General features: G+C 39.7%; 1 protein-coding gene across 3 annotated transcripts in view; it reads right to left on the reverse strand.

The window, feature by feature from the left end:
* Positions 1 to 13,281: 13,281 nt before the first annotated feature.
* Positions 13,282 to 25,259, reverse strand: part of LOC128025714 (protein shisa-6-like) — a 61,505-nt gene continuing 49,527 nt past the window's right edge. Inside the window, exons 5-9 of one of the 3 annotated variants that reach the window (XM_052612230.1) lie at positions 24,295 to 24,333; positions 19,284 to 19,346; positions 17,465 to 17,485; positions 16,729 to 16,881; positions 13,282 to 14,368 (exon numbers count right to left, since the gene is read on the reverse strand). In XM_052612230.1, the coding sequence (XP_052468190.1) occupies positions 13,587 to 14,368; positions 16,729 to 16,881; positions 17,465 to 17,485; positions 19,284 to 19,346; positions 24,295 to 24,333 (1,058 nt within the window). In that variant the 3' untranslated portion in view covers positions 13,282 to 13,586. Of the gene's footprint in view, positions 14,372 to 16,728; positions 16,882 to 17,464; positions 17,486 to 19,283; positions 19,347 to 24,294; positions 24,334 to 25,259 lie in introns of all 3 variants that reach the window. The other 2 variants (XM_052612229.1, XM_052612232.1) reach the window with 2 other exon arrangements.

A 25,259-nucleotide genomic window follows, 5' to 3' on the forward strand; every position in this document is an offset into this window, starting at 1 on the left:
GTCCAGTAGCCTTCCAAACGCACAAATCAGGTTTGATTAAAAAACACAGCCGTGATCAATATGTCAAGAAATCAAGGAGGGGGTGGTCTGAGCTCAGATGTCTCTCATCCATCACTGAACTTTTATGCATTACATCTTATAAAATACAAAATACAGAACATTGCAGTTTAGAGCTAAAGACAGTACAAAAGACACAAAACTTCACATGTATTGAGAACTGAAGAAGGATTATACATCCATATGGGCAAATAACAGCGTACAGCAGGAATGTCTCATTGTGTTTAAATCGCGCTGACTTCTCGTGCAGAGGGAAGCCAGCAGAACTTGGTGTTGATCAGCATGGATCTGTCCTCCATCATCCCACAGGGCATCCTGGAGAACTCATCCGAATCACAGACGAGCCGCCCATGGGCCGCATGCCAACCTGCACAAAGCCCTGGACAACTCCAACCAAGCAGAGCAAGCTGCACGTGTTCACACTGAAAGTCCCCAGAATATCTTGTTGTATGAATATCTGAACATGCCAATAAAAACCAATAAAAGAGCCTCTGCTTTTAAACAAAACTAACCCGTTTTATTCTAGTGACATGCAATCTTTTTTCATCAACACTTCAATGTGGGTAAGTTTCACAAAAAAGCTACATTTTTAACAAAAAGCTGATGAACATTTCATTCTGTAACATTAGGCAGCTTTGACTGATAAATGCTTGATGAATGCATTATTTTACATATCTGCTTACAGTATATACACAAGTGCTTGTTTCTGTCACTTCTTCACTGTTTTGATCCAGATGTTCGGTACTTTCTCAGTACATGTGTAATAGCGTCTCCTTCTGTACAGCAGTGAAAACACAGAAAGACAGAAGATTTGGTCAATGGTGGGAAAGAGTGCATCTGTTCATGGTTGTGATTTCCCACGTACTACACTGACAGTGATAGAGCACCTACAGAATATTATGAGTATACTTCCGCAAAAGGTTACATTGCACAATATTAGCTCAAAAAACGTATACTATTTTCAGACTGCAAACTGAAACACACAGATCCTGTTTTCACTCTTTGGATCTTTAGTATGTGATCATATATATAGAGAGAGAGGGATATTTTTTGTTATGTTTTTTGTTTTTATATTATGATTTATTAATTCATAAACATAATTATTTGGTGAAAATTACATTTTGCCACCTGAAATAATATTGCCTTGTCATAAAAGGTCATAAAGGTCATAAGATCTGACCCAGTATTTTAAGATAAGTGTTGATCTCAACACATACTGTAGCAGGACAGTTGTGAGTCTGACATTTCTGACTTGTGCCATTTTGTTACCTTGGATGCGGCTAGAACATTAGTCCTCATCTGCAGATCTCTGTGAAGGGGTCGTCTCTTCACGATGCTGCTGACATGTTTTCAGATGCACCCAATAATAAAGATAACACGCCAGCAGCATCACTGCAATGTTGTGAACGCACTCACAACAGACACAGAAGAGAAGACAATGATGAGTAAAGTCACAGTTTTTGCTATTTTTGGACCAAAATGTATTTTCGATGCTTCAGAATATTCTAACAGACCCTCTGATGTCACATGGACTACATTGATGATGTTTTTCTTCCCTTTCTGGACATGGACAGTAGACCGTACACACAGCTTCAATGGAGAGACTGAGAGCTTTCGGACTAAATCTAAAATATCTGAAGATGAACAGAGGTCTCACTGGTTTGGAACGACATGAGGGTGAGATTCATTTTTGGGTGAACTAACCCTTTAATAGCTTCTCCATGGCACACACAAAAAAAATAAAATAATAATAATAAATAATAAATAAAATAAAATAAAATAAAATAATGCTTGTTTTATGATAAGTGTGGTCTGAGAGGTTTGGACATTTGAGTCTGAAAAAGTAAGGAATTTTGTGATGGAAAACATGTAGGAGCGCTGCATCTCCACCGGACCCTACAGCAGCTCACTGGTTATCCTCATCAAACATGTTGAATGTGATCGGTGGCCACGGTTTGTGTGTGAGCAGGTCGAGAGGTGCAAGATTCAATCTGTAAATGCCTCACTTCACCAGATAGCATCACAGATTCCTTCTCTGTAACCCCGGTTGTGTGAGGCCAGCTCCAGGGTTCATGGTTCGGATTGGAGGCTCATGTTGGTTTGTGTTTGTGACCCCGAGGCTCACTGCTACTAAAGCACCACACTCTGTCCGAATGCTCAGTCTCATGATGATCACAGCACCTCATTTCATCTCTCTGGATCTGTTTGAGTAATAGATGAGGCTCTGCACCCCCCACAGAGATCAGCGAAGCTTCTCCACATCATGCTGGAGATACAGCCCAAACACGGTTCGGTTCAGACTCACCTGCCTGAAACTCTGTGTCCTGAAGACCTTGATGGCGTGTTTGATTAGGGCTGGAGCCAAACTCTCCGGGAAAGTTGAGAACCCATGATTTACGACTAACTAAAGCTCTGTGATGTAGAAGATCAAGCATCTAAATCAGCCACACAATCTAAAACGACTGGCCGATGAGGACAAGAGGAGAAAACATCGTCCTGCACCAATATAATTAAGAAGACCTTTTCAGCTTCTCATGACCACACTAGAATTTACCACCGTTTAGTGCAGCAACAGATACTGTGGTCACTTTTGACTGATTTGTTGAAGAATTTATTATAAACAATGTGCTCCTTTCACATCGCGGCTGTTTTTAAGAGCGCTTGAATGCATTAAGACAGCTGACCTTTTTAGTTAAGAGATTAGGATACACAGACAATGAGCGCTTTCCATAAACTCTTCATGTATTTAACAAACAGATCTTCGGAGAGAAGCGGGTTAAAGAGCCAGGAGCGAGCTGACAGCTTTACCTTCCCTATACTCAGATGCTGATCTGATTCAGACTCCTGCTTTGTTAGCTTGATCGTCATGTTTAATACATTTGTTCAACAGTATTAGTATTTATTATATTGAATCCCCTTGAATCATCCTGCAAACCATCATTTCCTCTGTGTGCATTTCTCTGATTTATAAATCAGTCAAGAAAGATAAAAACACCTAATGGAAGGCAATGGAAAAATTACTAATTGGCTTTTTATAATGTAATCAAAAAAAAAAAAATGGGCATATTTTAAGGCTTTATTCATATGTGGAGTGATGGGAGTGTGACTGATTGATGAGAGCGCACAATAGTTTTGAGCTGAATGATTTTTATGCCATATTATTAAAGTCAGATGCAGTCAGTTATTGCTTTCTTGGCACATCTGCTTGAATATCACATCCGTATCTTTCCTGGTGCCTGGTAACATCAGAAATAAAACCACTAGCATGCGGGCGAGAGATTGTGTTGCTCTTTTCAGACCTGTTTTAACCGCATTCAATCCCGGAATGATGCGTCGCTGTATGAAGAAAAGAGAAGTATGAACTAACGCAGGAATCTGGTCTCGGCCCATTTAACTGGGAGTCATTGTGATGATTTCCATCCTTTTACTCATTCTGTGACAATGTGGGAAAAAATCTTAATTATTCACATATTCGTGGATGTGTTTGGAGCCACAGTGCATTGTGGGAAATAACACGCTGTAAAAACAAAATAATGAAAATTATGAATTGACGAGAGAGCAGTGTGACACTGAGATTTATAGATCACATTTGATATTCATCTTTATGTTTCTGTTTCATATATATATTCATATTCAGCTGTGACATCTCCATTAAAAATCAATTATGCGATAATGGAGTGTGAAAAAGCATGTTTTTAGTCTCTGTCATCTAAAGGGCTCATGTCAGGCAGAATAACATTTTCATTCTTAAATTCAAAATGAAACCATTAAAACATTTTCCTTCGGTTGAATCATCGTCCTGACCTGCACCTGTTTCATCTTCTTTAAACGACAGAAAGACTAAAAGATCATCTCAGTACATGACTGTGCTTTGTCTTATATGATGTCTAAGCTTTTTATTTATAAATGAAATATGCAGTGGTATGTTTAATAACTAAAATATTTATATTTTATTTATATTTGGGGGGTGTGGGGTGGACTAGACATAGTCTCAGAAAATGGTTGCAGGAATCTCATTTTTCATGGTTGACTTTCAACCAATTACTTTTCTAGATTGCTCCAGGACTGATTTCGTGTACTGTTATACCAAATAAATAAAAAAATTCAGTGTGGTAAAAAAAATTTCAAGACACTTCAGTGTCTATAACTTTTACAGCAAGTCTTCTTTCCAAAGACTCCAAAATCATGTGTGTAACACTAAAGTAAGGAACTGTTACAATTGACTACATTGTGTGAAAGATTAAAGAGCGGTTTTAAACACTGTCCAATGTTTCTTATGAATCAGACAGCACTTTCTGATGATTTAAATCCAAATGAAATGAAGCATTGTGCTGAAGAACCCTAGAGGAACATCGACGAGTGGAGCATCAGCTGAGCTTCTCCAGCTGAGACTTTAATGACACCGGCACTGTTTGCTTAATTTACTGATTGATTTGGATAAATTAATTGATTCTGATTGCTCACACAGGTCTGCAGAAACACACACAGGCTTCACCATCAGCGCTCTAATGAATGGAGATGCATGTGGCTTTCTGGGAATGTCTCTGAAAAGCATTTTTAATTATGCACAGGAAGATTTTAATCACTCCGCTGCTTCACGTTTTCCATGAACTTAAACTTTCAGATCGGATTCAGAACACCATGACATTAAACACACAGCATATATGTGATGACCTATATTCTTGTCATATAGTTAACGTGGCTTATTTCTCTTGGTTGAGATTAGTGTACTCTTCTTGAAGAGATTTGAAGAGACGTGACGGGTGGTTTTCAGGCCCTACAGCAGATCATTATCCAGCATCGCTGCTCAAAACATCAGCTCAGTTTTTTATGGACTCTCTTTATTCAGAGACGTAAAACTATAAGTATTTAAAAGTCTGTCATCTGTGGAGGAGAAGAAAATTGATCTGCACCTGTAGAAGGATGATTAAACTACTATACTTTTGGAGGATTTTAGGCTAATGTTGGTTTGTGTGTGTTTCCAAAAAAAAAAACACAAGTGAAGAAGAAAAAGAAATAGTTCCAATGCAAACGTTCGCACAAACGCAATGTGCCATGCAGCAGAATTAAAAGCACCTTGATGAAACGCTTTCATATTTGTTCCGTTTTTCTTTCCCAGATTTGTGTGACTCTGCTCTACTTCTGTTCTCTGAAATTTAAAACTAGAAGCCTGCAAATCTCAGTTCTATCAGAAAGCAGAAAATGCAACACCTCAGCAGCAGAGCCTCCAGGGTCACTTACATCTGTTATTGAGAAAACTTAACAACATGTACTGAGACTGAGCAATGAAACAGGGCCACAGGGCAACAAAATATATGGAGAACAGCAATAAATCCATCCAGAATCCAATTACAAAGCACCAGGAAACAGTGCTTCATGTGACTCACAGCTTCCTCTGTGCTCTTTATATTAATTTCTACCGTGTCCCAGTGTAAAGGACAGCAGACAAACACGTTAAAGAAATAAATATGAAACTGACACCAAATATAAGGGAACCTTCTTCATTTATTTGTGTTTCCATTGGTTAAATATGATGAATGTGCAGCTTGTTTATTCGTTCCAGCACAGCAGTAAAGAGTGCACTTTGTTATCTCGTTTGCATTCTGGAAGCAAATATCAGCATTTGTAAGGCATCAGAAGAGACGTGTGGAGTTTAAATTGAGCTTTTAGGCTTCGGTGAAATGCTGCACCTGTCATGAGTTCCATGAAAGCTTGCAGAAACCTAGATTCCTGAACGAACTGTTCATATCATTTGATCTGATCTTTAGCTAAATCACAACAACTCAAACACACAAGATGACGTTTTCATGTTTTGTTTGAGCACACTATGAGAAACAGAATGTGAATCCTGAGGCGAATGACTTCAAAACAGTCCAATCAAAGAGATGCTGTTCACAAGAAGCACGTTAAATGTGAATCATGCCTCAAACAAAAGACATTTACATTTGGACATTTCAAAGATGCTTTCATTGGAAGGGTTTGCAGTGCACATTTTAATCGTGTCTGGTGCTTCCTTTAAAATGGAAGATCACTTGAGCTTAATAATGTTGACTTGCATAAAGATGGTGTTACAGAAGCCCCTCCATAATCCTTAATGTTTGCATCAAGGCCAAACCGATCTCATGAGGCGAAATGATTTGGACAACATGGAGGACAAAATACAACCCGATCTCACGGCAATTCGATTCAATTTTCACAAGATGGCTTATTCGTACGAATTCGTACGACCACACTCACACATTGTTGCCAAATCGTACGTATTTTACGAGTTGCACAATTCGTATGAATTTGTACGAATGACCTACACATAACCCTGCCCCTAAACCTAACCGTCACTGGGGTTTAGACAAATCGTATAAAATTGTACGAGTGAGGTCGTACAAGTTCGTATGAATAAGCCACCTCATAAAATACGTACGAATTGGCCGTGAGATAGTGTTGGAATATACAGTAATACGTCAAGCGGCCGAAGCTCAACCTGAACACAGGAGTAAATTAGTCCTGACCCACTCACACCAAACATACCGGAGCGTTCCTGCATTTAAACCTGTTTGTAAAGAAGAACGCTACTGAGCATGTGCAGCTCTGATCTAGCGTTACATCAAGATATTGCTGCCAAAGGAGAATCAGGCTGTTATTGAAGGTATCAAGGGTTAAAATATATATTTACCCTGTTTTTCACAGCTGTGATGGTTTCCAATGCATGTTTAACAAAGAGCTGAAAAACACATTTTGCGACTGAGCTGAAGATCAGATCATTAATTAGGACTAAGAATCTTTCAAAACCATTTAAGAAGAAAATTTTGTTTTCTCCTCAGATTGCTTTTGCATTGATTGTGGATATCAGCTGAGGAGATCAAAGCATCAAGCATTGGTGGCTGTTCATTATAAAAACAACACTAAATTGGTGAAAGCAATAAATCAAGTTGGTCATGTTACAGCAGATTACATAGTGTCAGGATTGCTGTCAAATCAGTCTTAAAGAGTTCACCAGAATATGGCTGTTTCTGTTATCCTAAACTCAATCTAGTGGGATGTTGCTCTTTTTTTTTGTTGTTGTTGTTGTTTGTTTTATTTGTTTTTTTTTTGTTGTTTTTTTTTTTGTTTTTTTTCTGCAAGCAACCACATTTTTAAATGTGCTTTATGAAACTGGACAGTTAGCAGGGCTTTCAAGATCCAATAAATTAAAAAAAAATCTACAAAGGTATCATAAAAGTCCTGAGTCATTAGAGCTTTGTGTGTCAGTGATTGCAAATCCAAATTCTGTTGAGACCATACTTGAATATGCACAGAACCAAATGAGATTTGAGGACTGTGGCAATGGACAGGACATCCTGTGTGATAACTAGCGTATGGCTTCAGAGACTTTTTCACCTATATAACACTATAGAGTCTGTGTCTGTTCCCCGAACTAGAAAATACAAAAAATGTCCAAACCAAGTTAAGGTTAACAATTTAATTGATGTGCTCTGTTTGACAGATCTTAGTGCTGCATTTGACACAATTGGCCACAACATTCTTTTGCATAGACTTGAACACTTTGTTGGTATTGATGGAAGTGCATTAACATGGTTTAAATCGTACTTATGTGACCGCCATCAGTTCGTAGCAGTGAATGAATAGGTATCATATCGATCACAAGTGCAGTATGGAGTACCTCAAGGCTCAGTACTAGGGCCGCCGCTCTTCACGCTTTATATGTTACCCTTGGGAGATATCATCAGGAAACATGGTGTTAGCTTTCACTGTTATGCTGATGATACTCCGCTTTATATTTCTTCGCGGCCCGGTGAAACACACCATTTTGAAAAACTAATGGAATGCATAGTCGATATAAAATAAATAAATAAATAAATTTAAAAATAACTGGATGACGAGAGGTGAAAAACAGAGGTGTTAATTATAGGACCTAAAACTCTGTATGTAATAACCTAGAACACTGTCTAAGACTTGATGGTTGCTCTGTCAATTCTTCGTCATCAGTTAGGAACCTAGGTGTGCTATTTGATCGCAATCTTTCCTTAGAAAGCCACGTTTCTAGCATTTGCAAAACAGCATTTTTCCATCTCAAAAATATATCTAAATTTAGGGCCTATGCTCTCAATGTCAAATGCAGAAATGTTAATCCATGCATTTATGACTTCAAGGTTAGATAATTGTAATGCTTTATTGGGTGGTTGTTCTGCACGCTTAGTAAACAAACTACAGCTAGTCCAAAATGCAGCAGCAAGAGGTCTTAATACAACCAGGAAGTATGACCATATTAGCCCGGTCCTGTCCACACTGCACTGGCTCCCTATCAAACATTGTATAGATTTTAAAATATTGCTTATTACTTATAAAGCCCTGAATGGTTTAGCACCTCAGTATTTGAATGAGCTCCTTTTACATTATACTCCTCTACGTCCGCTACGTTCTCAAAACTCAGGCAATTTGATAATACCTAGAATATCAAAATCAACTGCGGGCGGCAGATCCTTTTCCTATTTGGCGCCTAAACTCTGGAATAACCTACCTAACATTGTTCGGGAGGCAGACACACTCTTGCAGTTTAAATCTAGATTAAAGACCTCTTAAAGATCTCTTTAACCTGGCTTACACATAGCATACTAATATGCTTTTAATATCCAAATCCGTTAAAGGATTTTTAGGCTGCATTAATTAGGTAAACCGGAACCGGAAACACTTCCCATAACACCGTACTTTCTACATCATTAGAAGAATGGCATCTACGCTAATATTAGTCTGTTTCTCTCTTGTTCCGAGGTCACCGTGGCCACCAGATCCAGTCTGTGTCCAGATCAGAGGGTCACTGCAGTCACCCGGATCCAGTACGTATCCAGACCAGATGGTGGATCAGCACCTAGAAAGGACCTCTACATCCCTGAAAGACAGCGGAGACCAGGACAACTAGAGCCCAGATACAGATCCCCTGTAAAGACCTTGTCTCAGAGGAGCACCAGGACAAGACCACAGGAAACAGATGATTCTTCTGCACAATCTGACTTTGCTGCAGCCTGGAATTGAACTACTGGTTTCGTCTGGTCAGAGGAGAACTGACCCCAACTGAGCCTGGTTTCTACCAAGGTTTTTTTCTCCATTCTGTCACTGATGGAGTTTCGGTTCCTTGCCGCTGTCGCCTCTGGCTTGCTTAGTTGGGGTCACTTCATCTACAGCGATATCATTGACTTCATTGCAAATAAATGCACAGACACTATTTAAACTGAACAGAGATGACATCACTGAATTCAATGATGAACTGCCTTTAACTATCATTCTGCATTATTGACACACTGTTTTCCAAATGAATGTTGTTCAGAGCTTTGACGCAATGTATTTTGTTTAAAGCGCTATATAAATAAAGGTGACTTGACTTGACATTTCAAGTAAGAAGGAAGTTTGGGTCACAGATCAGGCGAAGTGCAGGTCTGTCTGACTCAGAATCATGTAAGAGTCTGCATGTGAACAGCCCCGTCTCCACCCGCAGTCACAGCCACCATTCACACCTGACAATTCATATTTCACCTCACACAGGGGATGTTTGCACCATCGGGTACATGCACTGGGCAAAGTGTCAGGCTACAGCAGAAATCTATCACACACTCCTGCTCAGAATGTAAAGGAGGAAGCTTTAATCATTTCCATGGGAAATGCTGGTTGCTAGGCTACAGGTCAGTCTTGAGAAATGACTTAAGAGAGAGCCAGCAATGGCGCAGTGTATGTAATATTAAAGCAGGCTGTAATTTGCAGAGAATTGCAGCATTTCTTCACTTTTGCTTCCTGAAATATTCTGGAAACTTATTGGAAGCACTTGGAGCTGCTTCGTTTTTTTTAAAAGCTTTTGAAATACACCGTTCCCTGTATTATTCACAATTACCTGCACAATATAAAGATTAATGTGGCGTATATGACTCTTATGAGAGTATTTTCAGTGTATTATTTTACAGGCACAAAGACTAAATGGTTAGATTTTCTTGGAAAAATGCCTTTTCCAGCACGTTCCCATATACTGCAGTTAAAAAGCTCTCTCATCTCTGCTCTTGGCCGTTCTGACGTAAATAATTAACGAATTGTTATAAATTCATACAGGGAGAGCCTCTGCCTTAAACCTCAACCTGACTGGGATAAAAAATTTATTACGAAACATTGTGTTTTGCCTGAACAAGACATTGCTCTCAGAAGTGGAGACCTAGAGGGCTTTTTATTATTTTATATGGGACCAATGTTTTAGTCAGCAGCCATTTGCAGAATGGAAGCTTTCACTCGCCTCATGCTTCTGCTTTTACTTCGACCAGTCTGCTACACAGACTCCATTTAAGTGTCATATTTTCATATAAATGCTGATAGGGAAGACATGGGGGGGAGGTGGGAACTGAGATAGGAGGCCGTCTCACTCCTTAAGCTTTTACAAATAAGGAATGTAAATGCAAAATGCTTTGTTTGTGTGTGAGAATTGCATTTTCACCCTTGAAGTCCAATGAATTTAAAGCAGGTTCCTGCAGCTTCAGCTGCTACGCGAACAGCGGGTGTTAAGGTTCACATATCCCAAAAATAAAAAAACAACCCAATATATCAGCTAGTTGCTGAAGCACGTTCAGTTGCTTAGTTTTAAGACACATTGGCTTTTTCTGGCTCTGCATTAGAGCTGTAAGGGGAAGACGTGACGATTTGTCATGCTGCTCTGATTTCTGGATGTAATGTAATTGCATTTCTTTTCCTCAGATTATTTTACACAAGTGTTCCCAAAGTTAAAACATAATATGATTTATAAATATACCAAAAAATATTTAAAAATTAATAGCTGTTTTCCTGAAGCTTCAGGCAAGTTCGTCCATAGCAAAACGCTGAAGAGAATGTGTGTACATGTGATTCAGAGAACAAACATACACACCAAAAGTGTCCATACTCCTCTCTTTGTGAAATCTATAAATCAAAAATGATCTTGAAATTGTGCACAACTGAATGGTTTCAGATCTCTACTTTTAAACGATGCCTAAATAATGTCATCAACACATAATAGAGCACCAGTCAACAAACATCCAAATCTTTTACTTGAGAACAGGGGCGTTGCACAAGATCCCGGGCCCTATCCATAGGCAGTCCTGATGGGCCCCAAACAAAAAATAAAATATATTTCAGACTTTTCAAGGACCCTCTCTTCCTTCGGGGCCCTAGTACTGGTTTACCCCCAGTCCGACACCCCTGCTTGAGAATGGCAAGTGGCGAGAATTGCTCATATTTCCAATTACGTGCAGTACCAAGACACCAAAATGAGCATACGTCTGCTTAGATCCAGAAGTTGTGCTTAAGCACTTTTCACATCAAAGATTGTTTTTCTAAATATGAACTTTAGTCAGGATATTAGCATACACACACTCTTAGGCCGGCGACACACTGGATGCGTGGCGCAAGCGTCTCAGCCGCGTGGCGTGTCAGTTTTTAATTCGGCTCCCATATGTTAACAGGTTAGAGCATGCAGACTGCCTGCGTGGAAAACGCGTGCATGCTAGAAATAAAACCGACGCCTATTTTTCATGCGACACGCGCGTGTGTTGGAAGCGTTTCCAGGCAAAATATAATAGGAAAATATGTTTATATGTCATCACAAATACATATTAATTCATGACATTTTGATATTTGAAAGTCTAAAACATAAATTCTGATATAAATGTAATTTGAAAAATAAATAAATAATTATCGATTTTCAAATATTGCACCTGTCAAGTTCTAGTCTATTTTGCCGTCTATACTGTTGAAGGTGTCCTTTATCAGTAGGCGTAGGTGTGTAAAAAAAAGTTGATATTGTTGTCATGAAGACAAGAGCCTGGTCTATTGGTGGTATCCCTCTGTAACCTACAGCAGCAGCAGCGCGCCAGCGCCGCATCAGGCACGATTCTGGTGTGTAAAGACACAGAAAACGCGAAACAGCCACCACGCTTCTGGCATGCAACAGAAACGCCATGCAGCCAGTGTGTCACTGGCCTTAGATCAAATCTGTACAAATGCTTTTTTGTAAACGAGGCCCCTGCTCCGGAAGCAATGCAACCTGTTTTACAGAAAACAGACATTTGTTACGTGCAACTTGTATTTTAAAAAGCATTTCTAACTTTCTTCTGTGAAGTGCATAGAGAAAATTTTCATGCCACATTTCACTTCTATGCAACAATTTAGAAATTAGGCTCCAGGTCTTTTGTATGTGCTTCGTAAAATCTGGAGCTGGTTTATCTTAAGTAAAAACCTTTTCGATATCAATCTGCATATGTGATGAACAGTTATGATCTTCTTTGATATATGCAGACATACACAGATTGATATCAAAAAATGTATATTTTTTCTTTGCTCTAACTTAGAAATTAAAATTTAACAAAACAGCAAAGTTAAAAAACAAGCTAACTAGGTTGGCTGAATGCCTTAAAAATCCATAGAAGTGGATGAGACTTGTTTTGGTCAGGTGACGTTCATCATACACCCCAGTGTATTTTAGGATGAACTATAACTAAGCCTAACCTTGTTTTCTTAATGATGGCTAATTTTTATTCACTGAATTTAGCTCTTTTCTATATCATGAAGCTCATTCGGATACTGTATTTCAGTTATGGTACACAAACCTTTTTAACATTCATTTTAATGTTTAAAAAAACTAGGACGGTTTATTTGAAGCTACTACAATGAGCATAGCATACTCCTTTGTCTTGTGAGTCACTGCAACACAGTCTACAGCCAGATATCAACGGTTGTATTTATGTAACATTCGCCTGATTCCCATTCTACAAACACATTTGAAAGGACACACATACAGTATAATACTACTTTAAATGGTCCAACACTGGGTTAGTGGGTTGTCTATAGTTCCAAAGTCTTGACTCTCTAAAAGTCAAACTACAGTAATACAACTGCCAACCATAGCAGACTTGTGCATTTACTGTGGCTAAAGGAGCTTATTTACAATCATCTTCACAAAACGTTTAATGGCCATTAACTGAAGAACAAACTGATATGTGCTAGCCATCACAAACCGAACTAATTAACAGAACAGAGCGAACGCTACTTTTACTTGATTGTGCTTTTTAACCCACAAAACCACTTCATAATTGAAATGGAACGTTTTTGTAGAGGGACCAAAAGAAGTGTGCGAAAATTATGTGAACCTCCAAGGCTATTTATTAGGATCGGGAGTACGAACAGTATTTGTATATATATATATATATATATATATATATATATATATATATATATATATATCCTTTCATCGTACGTTCTTATTTGTGACGCTCTGTGAGACTCCCCATGCAAAGCCCTTACGAATGCTGAATCTGGCAAGTGAGTCCTTCCATATTAGTGATCAACAAACCCATATAAATGAATGGATATGCACACAGAATCATCTCAGTGTTGATTGTAGAGTAGCTGGTGCTGGGTCAGTCACTGGAGAACTGTTGGAAAGGACCGGTTCTGAGTCTAGTCTGGCTCTTGGATGATTCTGCTTTCATTTGGCCTTGAGGCTCAACTGTCCACAAGTTTGCAAGCGGTTAAACAGTTACTTCGGTCTTGCTCCCTGTGCGGTAGTGATGGTGGTGCTGCTGTGGGACGTAGTGCAGCTGCTCCACCGTCTGCGTCCGGCGTGAGGCAAAGACCTGCCTCTTGGAGGCCGTCTGGTTCATGGTTGCAGAGTTCTGTGGGGTGTTGTTCGAGGCACTGGGATGTGAGTGCATTTTTGTCATCTTGTAGTGGTCCAGGATGGGTGTGGTGGGCATAAACACGTCTGTGTGGGATATGGCTCTGGACATGGACATGTCGCTGTGGAACCCGGAGCGCTTGATTGGCATCATCTTGTCGGGGGAGATCAGCGGATCCTTGGAGTGAAGGCGGTCCTGTGAGTAGAGGCGGTCTTGGGAATAGAAGCGGTCCTGGGAATGCAGGCGTTCCTGAGAGTGAAGGCGCTCCTGCGACATCAAGCGGTCCTGTGTGTGGATGCGGTCCTGCGAGTAGTGGCGTCCTTGTGAGATGAGCCGCTCGTGGGAGCGCAGGCGCTCAGCTGACAGGAGCTGCTCATCAGAGAGGATGCGACCACCGTATGGGGAGATGCTGTAGGGAGACATGGGGTAGTCGTTTGCAAGGCTGCGCTCGGGGGACAGCACGCGGTCCTGGGACATGGCCCTCTGAACCCTGCGGGGACGCTGGCGGGGCGTTTGCTGCTGCTGGCTGCTCTGGGACTCCTGGTTCATCTTGATTATGTGCAAGGGAAGAGTTTCTTGTGCCGCTAGGTCTGTAAGATGCCTCTTCCGGCTGTAGTAGTCGTCACCATCCTTATCTGCTGCATGAAAGCACAAGCAGTGTTAGCTTCAGAGCATTCAAGTCAACATGAAATCAAAAGTTATGTTATTTCATACTCTGCAACCAAAAAAAGAAAACAGTTAGAGAGTTAATGTAGTTGGAATTAATGAGAATTAATTCAACAAAGTTACACATAGTTTTTCATGCTGAACATCCTTTTTTTGCATAAGATTTCAGAAGTAAAATGGTTTTGCAAGCCGTTTAAACTACAGCGAGTAGTGATCAGTGTCAAGTATGGTTGCAAAGAGGTGGAAACATACCAGAAATTTTGGAACATCCCAGGATTTTTTTGGAAACTTGCAGAAATTATGGAAAGTTTCCAGAAATTTACCAGAAATGTTCTGCCACTTTGCAACCCTAGAGTCAAGTAATAAGATACTTTCAACCTCAGAGACTTTCTGTTTCCTACAAGATCCATCATGAATCACTGCTTGAGAGCTTCAGGACACAAACACATTCAGGACAGTCCGGACTGTACTGTCACAAACTGTGTGAGTGGAACTGGAAATAATAAAGTTATCCACTGCCCGGAGGTGTAATGAATATATTCTGGGGGAACTAATGCCCTTGAGATCTCAGTTACACTTGATGGATTTCTCCACACATTTAGAGCCCAGTAATATTGAAGTGAATGCAATAAAGGAGCGTATCAAACACAATTACAGCCACAAATCTTTATATTAGTAAGAATTAATCGGATAACTGTGAGAAAAGTTTTGAGAAAAATACAAAAACTGCACAATAATTAACAGCCCAAGGTAGTGGCACTCATATTAGTGGGACATCTGAAACAGGGTATCTTCAGGGGATTAGATTCAGTTTGTTAGGAGATAAAAGAGCTAAATAACACCATTTATCCCACGCTTGGAGAAAGGACAAACTCTGTGTTATGTGAGGAAATTAATGGCACATAATCTGTTTATGGTGTTAAATTAATCTTCTTCATGAAGAAGTCTCCTCTTGAAGGTTTGTGTATATAAGCAAAATAATCATCAGGAGACTGCTGGACACAGTATTAACAGGATTCTACCACACGCTCTTTCCTGCTGGCTGCATCCAACATCCAACAAGATCCGTCAGTGCCTAACAGCTTAGCCTTTCGGCAAAACCCTACAACAAATAACTTGCTTCAGGACCAAATATCTGAGATTTGATGGAGGTGCTGCAGCAGGACGGTCTGCTGCCCTGAATAGTTTAGTGTATGATTGCATGTTTTTCGCTCGTGGAGGCTCGGCGGAAGCAGAAGAGCTACGGATGAGCAAGGCTGTCAGTTTCCCTGGCCTCGGCTGGGTTCAGGGCCACAAGTGATCTGAGGCGTTCTTTATGCAATTACACAAGCCTCAGGGGAATGTACTCTTCACTTAGGGAATATAACGAGCAGAGACCTTATTACACAGCAAAAGAACCTGCCACTAACTGAATCAATAGGATAGAGCTAAGGCCACGAGAAAGCTTTACTTGGTGAAATCAGATACTGATCTAATCCATAGTAGCGGTAATGGCCGCCTGTTGAGGACAACAATCCTGATGAGATGAAATGAAAGCTCTGATTCTGGCGTTGAGCTGTGAGCGCTGGCATACGAGACGCCGCCACAGCCTGTATTATCTTAGGTTTACAGCTTGTTATTAACTTGTTATTAGCTATTAGCTTGCACAGCGGACAGAAAATAAAATGCTAAATCTTCCATATTAAGAACCAGTTACAGACCAGATTTGACCACCTCTGGATTCAGGATTCATGATCTAGGTTAATGTTAATAAAAATAAAATAAAAATCCCTTTTATCATTGTTAATCCATGCCCATTCTTAATACAATACTCTTAACTCATAGAACTCGAATGGCAGAAATTAATGTGAACCTAAAATCAATGAGTGCTTTTAATAAAATGTTGTGCACTCTTGCATCAACAGCAAAATTAACCTAACTGTAAAGTGTTACAATATAAATACATAAAGAGAAAATTATTTGATACTCTGCATCTCACAACTGCGACTGCCTTCTCATAACACTGAGACCTTATTTCATAACATTCATAATTATGGTTAACAAATGGAAACTTATTGTGAATTATTAATTATTCTTACTATAATATAATAAAATATACATGATAAAATGAATAGAAAAATTATCTCAAGATAAAAGTAACACATCAACATGTTTTGCAACTCACAACTTGGACTTTAATTTTCTGTGTGACTAATGTTAAAGAACTGAGCTATATTTGAAATTTAAGCTGAAAATAAAACAAATAGAGAAATATTTGTTAAGGCTAAACTTTTAGAAATCACTAGAGCCCACTAAAGAGAGATCATGCTAAGCAAAGCTGAGGACATACTTAGTCTCTTGAGTGAGGAGTATTTGTTGAGGTCAGCTTTCACAGCAGATTCGTAGGATGGAGGGAGGTGGGACAGGCTCTGGAAGGAGCGTGAGAAGGACAGGTCGTACGGCTCGGTTTGTGAGGTGAGGATATTGTTCATCCGGGTGCTCTCTGTGGGAAAGACAAAACAAACCATCCAATCTTTATCTGGGCAAAGTAAAAATCACAAATGCAAACATCTCCACTGTCAATAAAAAGCTCTGTTGTCAGGTTTTCTGCACACATTTGACATGTTGGAAGACATTACTGTGAGGAAAGATGACGGGGATTGAGTGGCCAGAAAAAGACCAGAGCTGCAGGGCAACAGTGACCAATGGCATTAGATCAGCCGTGGCATTGATAATGGAGGAGAAGTTTGGTGACTGGTGTGATGTGAAGTGTGCGGCAGCTCCTGCGTGCCCGTCACGCCAGTCTGAGTCTGGGAAGGATGAGGATCAAGCCCTGGTTAAAACAGGACAGAGACTAGTTCAACAGAACGGGGAGGACACAACAACACTCCAGAGAGCCAGGGAGCTCGGTCTGCAGGTGGACGGGACGGATGGGGGGGATACGAAGGACAAGCAATATTTACACAACAGCATTTTGCACTCGCTCAGTTCATGCCATGGGGTTTGTGAAGTGGAAAACATTAATCTTCACCGGAGGGAGGAGGAAGAGGAAAAATAGAGAATGTATGAGGTTCAAGATAACTTACCATGCCTTAGAGATCTGTGAGCTGGTCAGTTCAAGGGAAAAAGAACGCAGTTCAATAATAGCACTATGTGGAGAGATGAAATAGAGTTGGGGACGGGCTGCTTTGTGTTCTCGTGCTCTTGAAATGATGAAGCATCGTGAAATGGCATTTTGATTTGGGCTTTTTGTCAGAGTGATTATTTGCACCAGCTATAGAGGACAGGGTCCACACAATGTGACGAGTTTCACAGCATCAGTGTGCGGTAACCAGACATACTATGAGAATATTTGATGCTGATGTTAGAGATTTGTGGAGCATGTTTTCAGGACTGTGTTTGCAGGTGAGGCCACTTCAAAACCGTTCTGCATATAGACATCAGTCTGTCTGCCAGAAACACTCGAGGATCCAGAGTGGGCTTTTGGACAATTATCACTGAAAACCAACAAAAATTTACTATTATTGAACTATAACTAGATCACAAACTACCGACAAGAAATTGTCTGATGATATTGCAAAGGATGTACAGGTAGTGGATGTTTAGCATAAATCAACTGTAGTTTAGTGCAAAACAAAGATTAAAATCTGCATTCACTGACCCGCCACAGTTTTGTAATGAACATTGGCAAAGGATGGTTGTGGTGGGATTTACGCAAAGCGATTGACTCTATTCACAGTCAGTAAATACCGCATGAGTTTAATCTGCTTATTTTATGACTCCTCAGTGTCCAGTTTAAGTTGCATACATTTTGTTGTTGGATTGGTGTTACGTTTGTTGCAATATACTAATATTACTATAATAACTATTTAACTCTACAGTATTTTATTATTGTGTGTGTCGAATAGTTTAGCAAATCAAATGATTGGGACACTTTTTGTCATTGAAATGGCTTGGATAAGTGTCCTAATCAACCTGAATTCACCCTATTCTTTGAAATCATGATTGCATTACTGTATGTTGTTTTAAACCCCAAATATTTTACTGATAATATTTTACATAGAACCTCATTATAATTCTTCATTAATAATTATTTAGTTATTTGTCATGTTAATAAAAAAAAAATACTAGCTACTAATTGACAACAACTTGTAGTGTAGCTAGCTACTTCTACAGAAGGGTAGCTTGAATGTAGCTTAACTACAATTTATACTTCAATTTATGAGTAGCTTGTAGCTGGTCATGCTACAGTTTGAGAGTAGCTTCCCCAACACTGTCATTAATGATCCAAACGTCCTGTGTTTAGATGCTCAGAGATGGCAGGCTGAGCTGACCGATGCTTCACCAATGGAAGAAATTTAATCAGTGCGAACAATCTGAGCCATTTCTGGTCACTAGTGAGAGGCTTTCCAGCTGCACATTACAGCAACAGCAGCCCGAGCCCTGCTCTCATAGAGCCTTCAATAAAACATTCTGGGGACAGATGATGAGAGTTTTGAGGCATGAGTTTGAACGGATGGTGTCCTCTGAACACAGATGGGACAATGCTTTGAAAAATTGGGCATGCAGAGCTATAAAGGTTTTCTTTTCAGGTCACAGAAATATAACATGAGGCTCCAGGTGTCAGACTTATAAGATTTTACATGTCAGAGAGGCTCAGGAAAACACAGTAATTAACTGCATGGTTGGCTGTAAATTGCGTTTTCTCCAGAACATGAACTCAAATCAAGGTCTTAGTTTATTTTAATTGTAGAGATGATGATGAAGATGGACAACACCATTAATCTTTTCTCATGGAACCAGCTGATCTTGAAGGCATGCAAACACAAACAATCAATGAAAAGCACTCGATAGTAAGATTTTCCCGTTGAAATGGTGCTGTTAGATGAGGAACAAGGCCCTTACCATTTTTAGGTGTTCGAGTTGGGCTACTGAGACCAAGATGGTTGTAATTATGTTGGTGGGCTCCTGCAGAAAAAGCAATGACAAATCTGATTTTTTTGCAAAATAAAGGCAAGCATGATCAAATCTAATCCAGTGTGTGATCACTTCAATGGGAGAAATGGCACACAAAAGGGAAGCACATTAATAGCAAAGATAAGCGTTGTAACATGCACTACATGGCCAAATATATGTGCACTACCAATATTTGCTTGTTTCCGATTTCATTCCAACACCCCAGGCTTTAAATAGGGAGTAGATCCTCCTTTGCTGCTCTTGATTTCTGTGATGAATGGTGCAGGATACTCAATCCTTTAAACACCAGACTCACTAAACCTTTCTATGAGTCTTCATCAAGGTCTGTTATTATCACCTTTTTGATCATTGCCAAATCAAAAATTAATTATGTTTGATTTCATGCACGTTAATAATGTGTGCACCTAAAACAGCCAAACCTGTTCATTAGAAGACGTCCACATACTATATATTTGGCTATATAGTGCACATAAAGCATATGACAAAAGAAGCATCAGCAACACACAAAAAAATAAATAAAAGTAAATGCTTTTTGTTATTATTGTAAACATACTCTTTTATATAATATTTGCTCAAAATCACTGACATGATAAAACACCAATTACGCATTATTCTTTGATAGAGTCCTGTACATATTCAAATTGGCACTTGGCAGAATGACTTTTGTTAAACACTCATGCAGGCACAGTTATTGAATGATGGCCACACATCCAAACACCGCTCCATCACTCACCAAAAGCTGCAGAAAAGAAAAACGTGTCATTTACTAAATTGACGGTTGCAGCAATAATGGACGTGCTACACTTCTGGACCATGTGCATTAGTTCAGAGTTCATCATCATCATCATCGGCACGTCACTGAGAGGCATTAAGGCTGCTTCACCACCTGACATTTTTATTTTCCTTGCTCTCAGGAGCTCTATTACAGGACTGAAGTTGCTGTCATCTGTCATGAAGTCTCTGCACGTGTGTGTGTGTGTGTGTGTGTGTGTGTGTGTGTGTGCGTGTGTGTGTGTGTGTGTGTGTGTGTGTGTGTTTTGGACGGCGGGAGGCTGATGTGGCTGGCGGCCGATGGCTCTGTGATGGACCACGGTGTGTGAGTGGTGATGAATGGCAGTCTTTCTGAGCTGGCAATGATGGGCTCATGAAGCGCCCGAGATAAATGGATGGATACTTGAGGAAGCACAGCGTCATACTCGTCTGGATATGTTGTCCCTGTTTAAAAATGCATTAGAATGACTAGTTTAACATCCATTTACATCTGTCATGAAGCTCAGATGATTGAAGACCCCTGTTTCAATAGAACAGAGTCAATACTGTTATTCGATAAGAGGAAGGTGTTTTTACTCAATAACCTGTAGTCTGTATACTAGGGGTGTAATAGTAAATGTAGCACGCATTTATTTTTTTTTATTTTTTTATAAATAAATTAAAAATGCCCAGTTGTACTAAACTTGTATCAAATTATGGCCCCAGAACAGAGGTATATACTGAACTGTGACTTCTGAGTACCATTACACCCCTACTGTATACTGTATATACACAATATAGATTTAGTATTATACTGTTTGTTTATAACAGGGTTCTGGCTAACATGAACGTTTTCAGGCCAACATAGACGACAGCAAGGTCAGTAACACAGGCCAGACTTACAGGAGGAAATCCATATACACTGTACAATGATATTCATTAATAACATAAAAACATAAAAATCATTAAATGTATAAAATATATTTTTTTTATTCTCAAAGAAAATCTTGTAATACCAATCAAACATTTGGGGTTGGTAAGTTATAATTGTTTAAAGTAGTCTCTTATGCTAACCAAGGCTAAACAGTAGTATTGTATGTTTTGTACAGTATTGCTCAAATATATTAGAACACTACTATTATCAGCTGCTAAAAGATGGTTAGAAATGGTTAAAAATGGTTAAGTCAGTTATGTCTATCTTTTGCTCTGTCAGTACAAAATATCAGTTTACATTTACAAAAAATAAATTTGCCATTAATTGTAATAATCCAGTCAGATTTCTGTTTGCACAAGGAGTCTGACAGCATCTGATCTGATGTGATCATCATCCAGACTGTGATTACGTGAAGAAACAGAAGAAACTGAGACAGACTCAATTCAGAAGAACTGTGGCGACAACTCCAAGATGCTCCAGAAACCTGATCTCCTCGCACTGTCTACAAACACTGATTAAAAACGACAAAGAAAGGTTAAGGAGTGCTTAGGAGGCAAACATGTCCCAAAATGTCTCAGGTCCACTACATTCACAGCAGCACTGATGAAAACCAGAGCTCAAAGCAAGTCTTGAGTTCTAATTAATAAGAAGCATCGTCCAGTTCTGGTCTGGCTGAGCTCTCTCCAGTCTCTCTCTCTTGGAATACCTACCAATCTGGGCTCGCTCGACCCAAGGCTCTCAGGTCATTTAGTCAACAAGAAAGGGCTCGAGGCGACTGCTTGCAACGCATCGTGAGGTTAATGAAGAGTTCACCAGCTCTAGGAGAGATTGCATAATGCCGTCTGAGGTCTTCACTGACTCAATCAGCTGAACCTGGTATCTTTTATTGCAGCACTTTTACTGGGTTTTGTTTCTGAACCAGACAGCAGGTTGTAATGTTTGTTTTACCTTTAATAGCTTAAAAGCTGATGATTTCAGAGAAGCATTGAGAATTATTGTTATCTTGAGCTCTTTGGAGCGACTCACTGACATTAACAACAATGCGGTTGCTTTTACAAGTCATAAACTGTGCACCATTTTTTATATCCAACCCCTCTTTGCACTGAAACTGACATAGTATGAATCAGACACCGCTAATGTTGTTGATTTGGCCTTCTGAAAGTGCAACAGTAGCAACGCCAGAGCCTATAGCTGATGAATTGTCACATCTAATGTAACCCGACAACAGTTTGAATAGTAATGTCCAGATGGCCAAGCAATGATTCAGTCGTTCGACATTTCTCTTGCTTTATCTCCAGAGAATGAAATCCGTCGACATCATCAGAATGTTTGTCATCATTTACATGAGATCTTTGTGAGAGCGTTTCATTTTACAGTATCATCAGATAGTGCAGGATAAGCGTAGAAGTAGCTTACAAGAAGGGGGTGCACTTTATAATAAATCTCACGATAAAATCACTGAAACAATTACAGCAGTAATATCATACATCTCATGAGACTTGGTAATAAATTATCCCAATAAAGCTGATACCTGGAATAAGACAACAATTTAAAAGTTAATTTAAGATGAGAGCATGATTGACATTTCCTCTGATTCCTGTGGAAACTAAGTTTAATCCAAAATTAAAATTTTATTGCAAAAAACAAGTAGCAGCGAGTAAACAAGGTCATGCAAGAACATTTACATGAACAGCTGTGTAGCCTCTAGTGCTCCTTCCCTTCTGTCTCATCCGGTCCAGCCCTGTGTTGACCAGAATTAACAACAAGCTTCTGCCTCCTTTATCAATACATCGTGCCAGAATCTTACGTCAGTAAGTTTTCGGCATTCCAAGCACATCTTAGAGCATGGCCAAATACATCTGCCTGTCTGAGGTCTTTTGTTAAAATGTCTGGCAGTGTATGACATAAAACCCAATCATCTCTGATAAAAACCTGACGAGAGCGGTGGTATAGTCTGGAAAAGCCACTTGAGAGGTGATGGCTGACTGGGTCCGGAAGGGAGTGAGACACCAGCAGGAGGGAGAAGAGTACGAGAACCTCACATTTGGTCGAGTTTATGCACCTGCTCAAAATGCACAGCTATGACACTGCTTTTGAAACAGGGCTGTAATGATATAGTCGTATAGACCTCACTGACAGTTTGGATCCATTTCACTTGACCTTCTCCGTTTTGATGAAGGCAGAGCCGAAAAACCACTGGGGTTTGGCATTTAGCAACTTACAAAAACGGTTAACATTTTATTGTGAAATGTCATAGCAGTCCTACATGTATGAAAATGCAATTCCCCACTGAAGCCCACGGTTCGACCCGTCCTGCAGTAAATGATGCTGTGACTGAGCCGTGGTCGAGTTCTCTGTGAGCACCGTAGGACAAGTGCTAAGTAATTTTGCTACTCAACTAAATGTATCTTGATTTAAGGATGTAGACATATAACTCTATACCTGAGAGTTTTTGGATTATCGTGTGGTTTTTGAGACACAGCAACCTTTGGCTCTTGAAGCAGAAGGTTGATGGTAATAAATCTTGTGTATTTGCTTTTTAAAGCTGTGCTGCACTGACAAACATGTACTGATTGAGTGACTATAGAGCTTCTCTCTCGGGATCAGATGGAAAAGCTCTGCGCTGGATTGTTTAGCAATGTCACAGACATTTCAGCAGTTTGATGGACACTGACCCAGACACGTTCATGCTAAACAGGACATCAAAGCAGTAAATGCACCTGCAGATCAGTTTTATTTTGTTTTGATTCATTTGCTAAATGTTGTAAATAAAGACAAGATGGAAAACAACAACACAAAACATTTTACATTAAAAAAAAAAAACATTATAATAAAAAATAAAAACCACACATTTAAAAAAAAAGACCCTTTGGCTTGCACATACCAGGTTGGAGGACGCCGTCAGACCATCTTCTTGCAAGGAGCATCATCACGTCGCCCACAGAGATAAGCACAGATTTTTCTGATGTCTTCTTTAATTAATAAGAAGTAACATCATTCAAAACTGTCTTTATCCCTGCGCTAGCATGCGTGCTCCTCTGTCTGTTGAAGCCACCCTGAATCCGAAGCAATGGAGGACAGAGAATCCAGAGGAACACAGACACTACTGGGGTGCAGTTTAAGCCGGAGAAGAGTGATCTAATCAGAGCTACAAGGTGAGGAGTAAGCTTACACAGACTTACACATCCACCACAAACACAGACACAGGGCAGAGGCCAAGGGAAGAAACAAACTACACAGAAGCAGCGTTCCTACCATGATGACTCTGAGACCGAACCGGCCAGTGCTTCTCCCCTGGAAGACACAACCAGGCAGAGTCAAGGTGAGTCAACAGATCAGTCGACTTTGACACAAGCATCACTTCCAGAAAAGCAAAGGAATGCTGGCACTCATCACAGAAGATAATGACTTTCTCCTTCCGCTCAGCAAACAATAGCTTTAGACTGAATCATTAAGATGAAGTGAATCATCAGAGAGGATGAAACTGAAATAAATGCTTCACTTGGATGAATGTGTTTTCGAATACAATGCAATTATTGCTGTGAGCATTTGAATAATGCAAAGTTTACTGTGCGTTCGTAACACACATCATTTCCTTTTCATTCTTTGGATGCACATTTTCACCCAAAACTGACAAACACAAAGAAGGTCATTGATAAGTCAAGTCAAGTTCTATTTTTTTTTTTTCTCAGAAATATTATTGTTTGCCGTCTCTTTGTACTGTTCCCATTTTTGAGAGGCCTGTAATCTGCTCATGGCAGGATAATAGTTGACTTCAGGATTCACTGTGAGACGCATCAAATCTGAGGTGGCAATTGTTTTTCAATTTCTACAGTTGCAACTGTTACATTCTGTTATCAACATCTGCCCAGCGATACAAACAATAGAACTGAATATATACACCAAATCCAGGTCAACATTCATCCAGATGAATCTCTCTCAACACCTATTGAGTTCTGTCAGAGCGTTGAGCCCGAACAACACAGTCCCTTCTACTGATGAATAACGAGAGAAAAACACCACCAGGAAGGAGATGAGAAGATGTTATGAAGTAGCAAACAGTAATGTGCTCTGACCACAGATAGTGGAAGTGTATCGCTTTCATCCATCATTATTGATTACATATCAGCTTTTTTCACCATTTTTTCACCAATGATCCTCAGTAACTTGGGAGATGGCACAATCCGACAGACACAATGACTGAACTTTATTTACATACC

Source organism: Carassius gibelio, chromosome A12 (assembly GCF_023724105.1).
Source record: "Carassius gibelio isolate Cgi1373 ecotype wild population from Czech Republic chromosome A12, carGib1.2-hapl.c, whole genome shotgun sequence".
NCBI lineage: Eukaryota > Metazoa > Chordata > Actinopteri > Cypriniformes > Cyprinidae > Carassius > Carassius gibelio.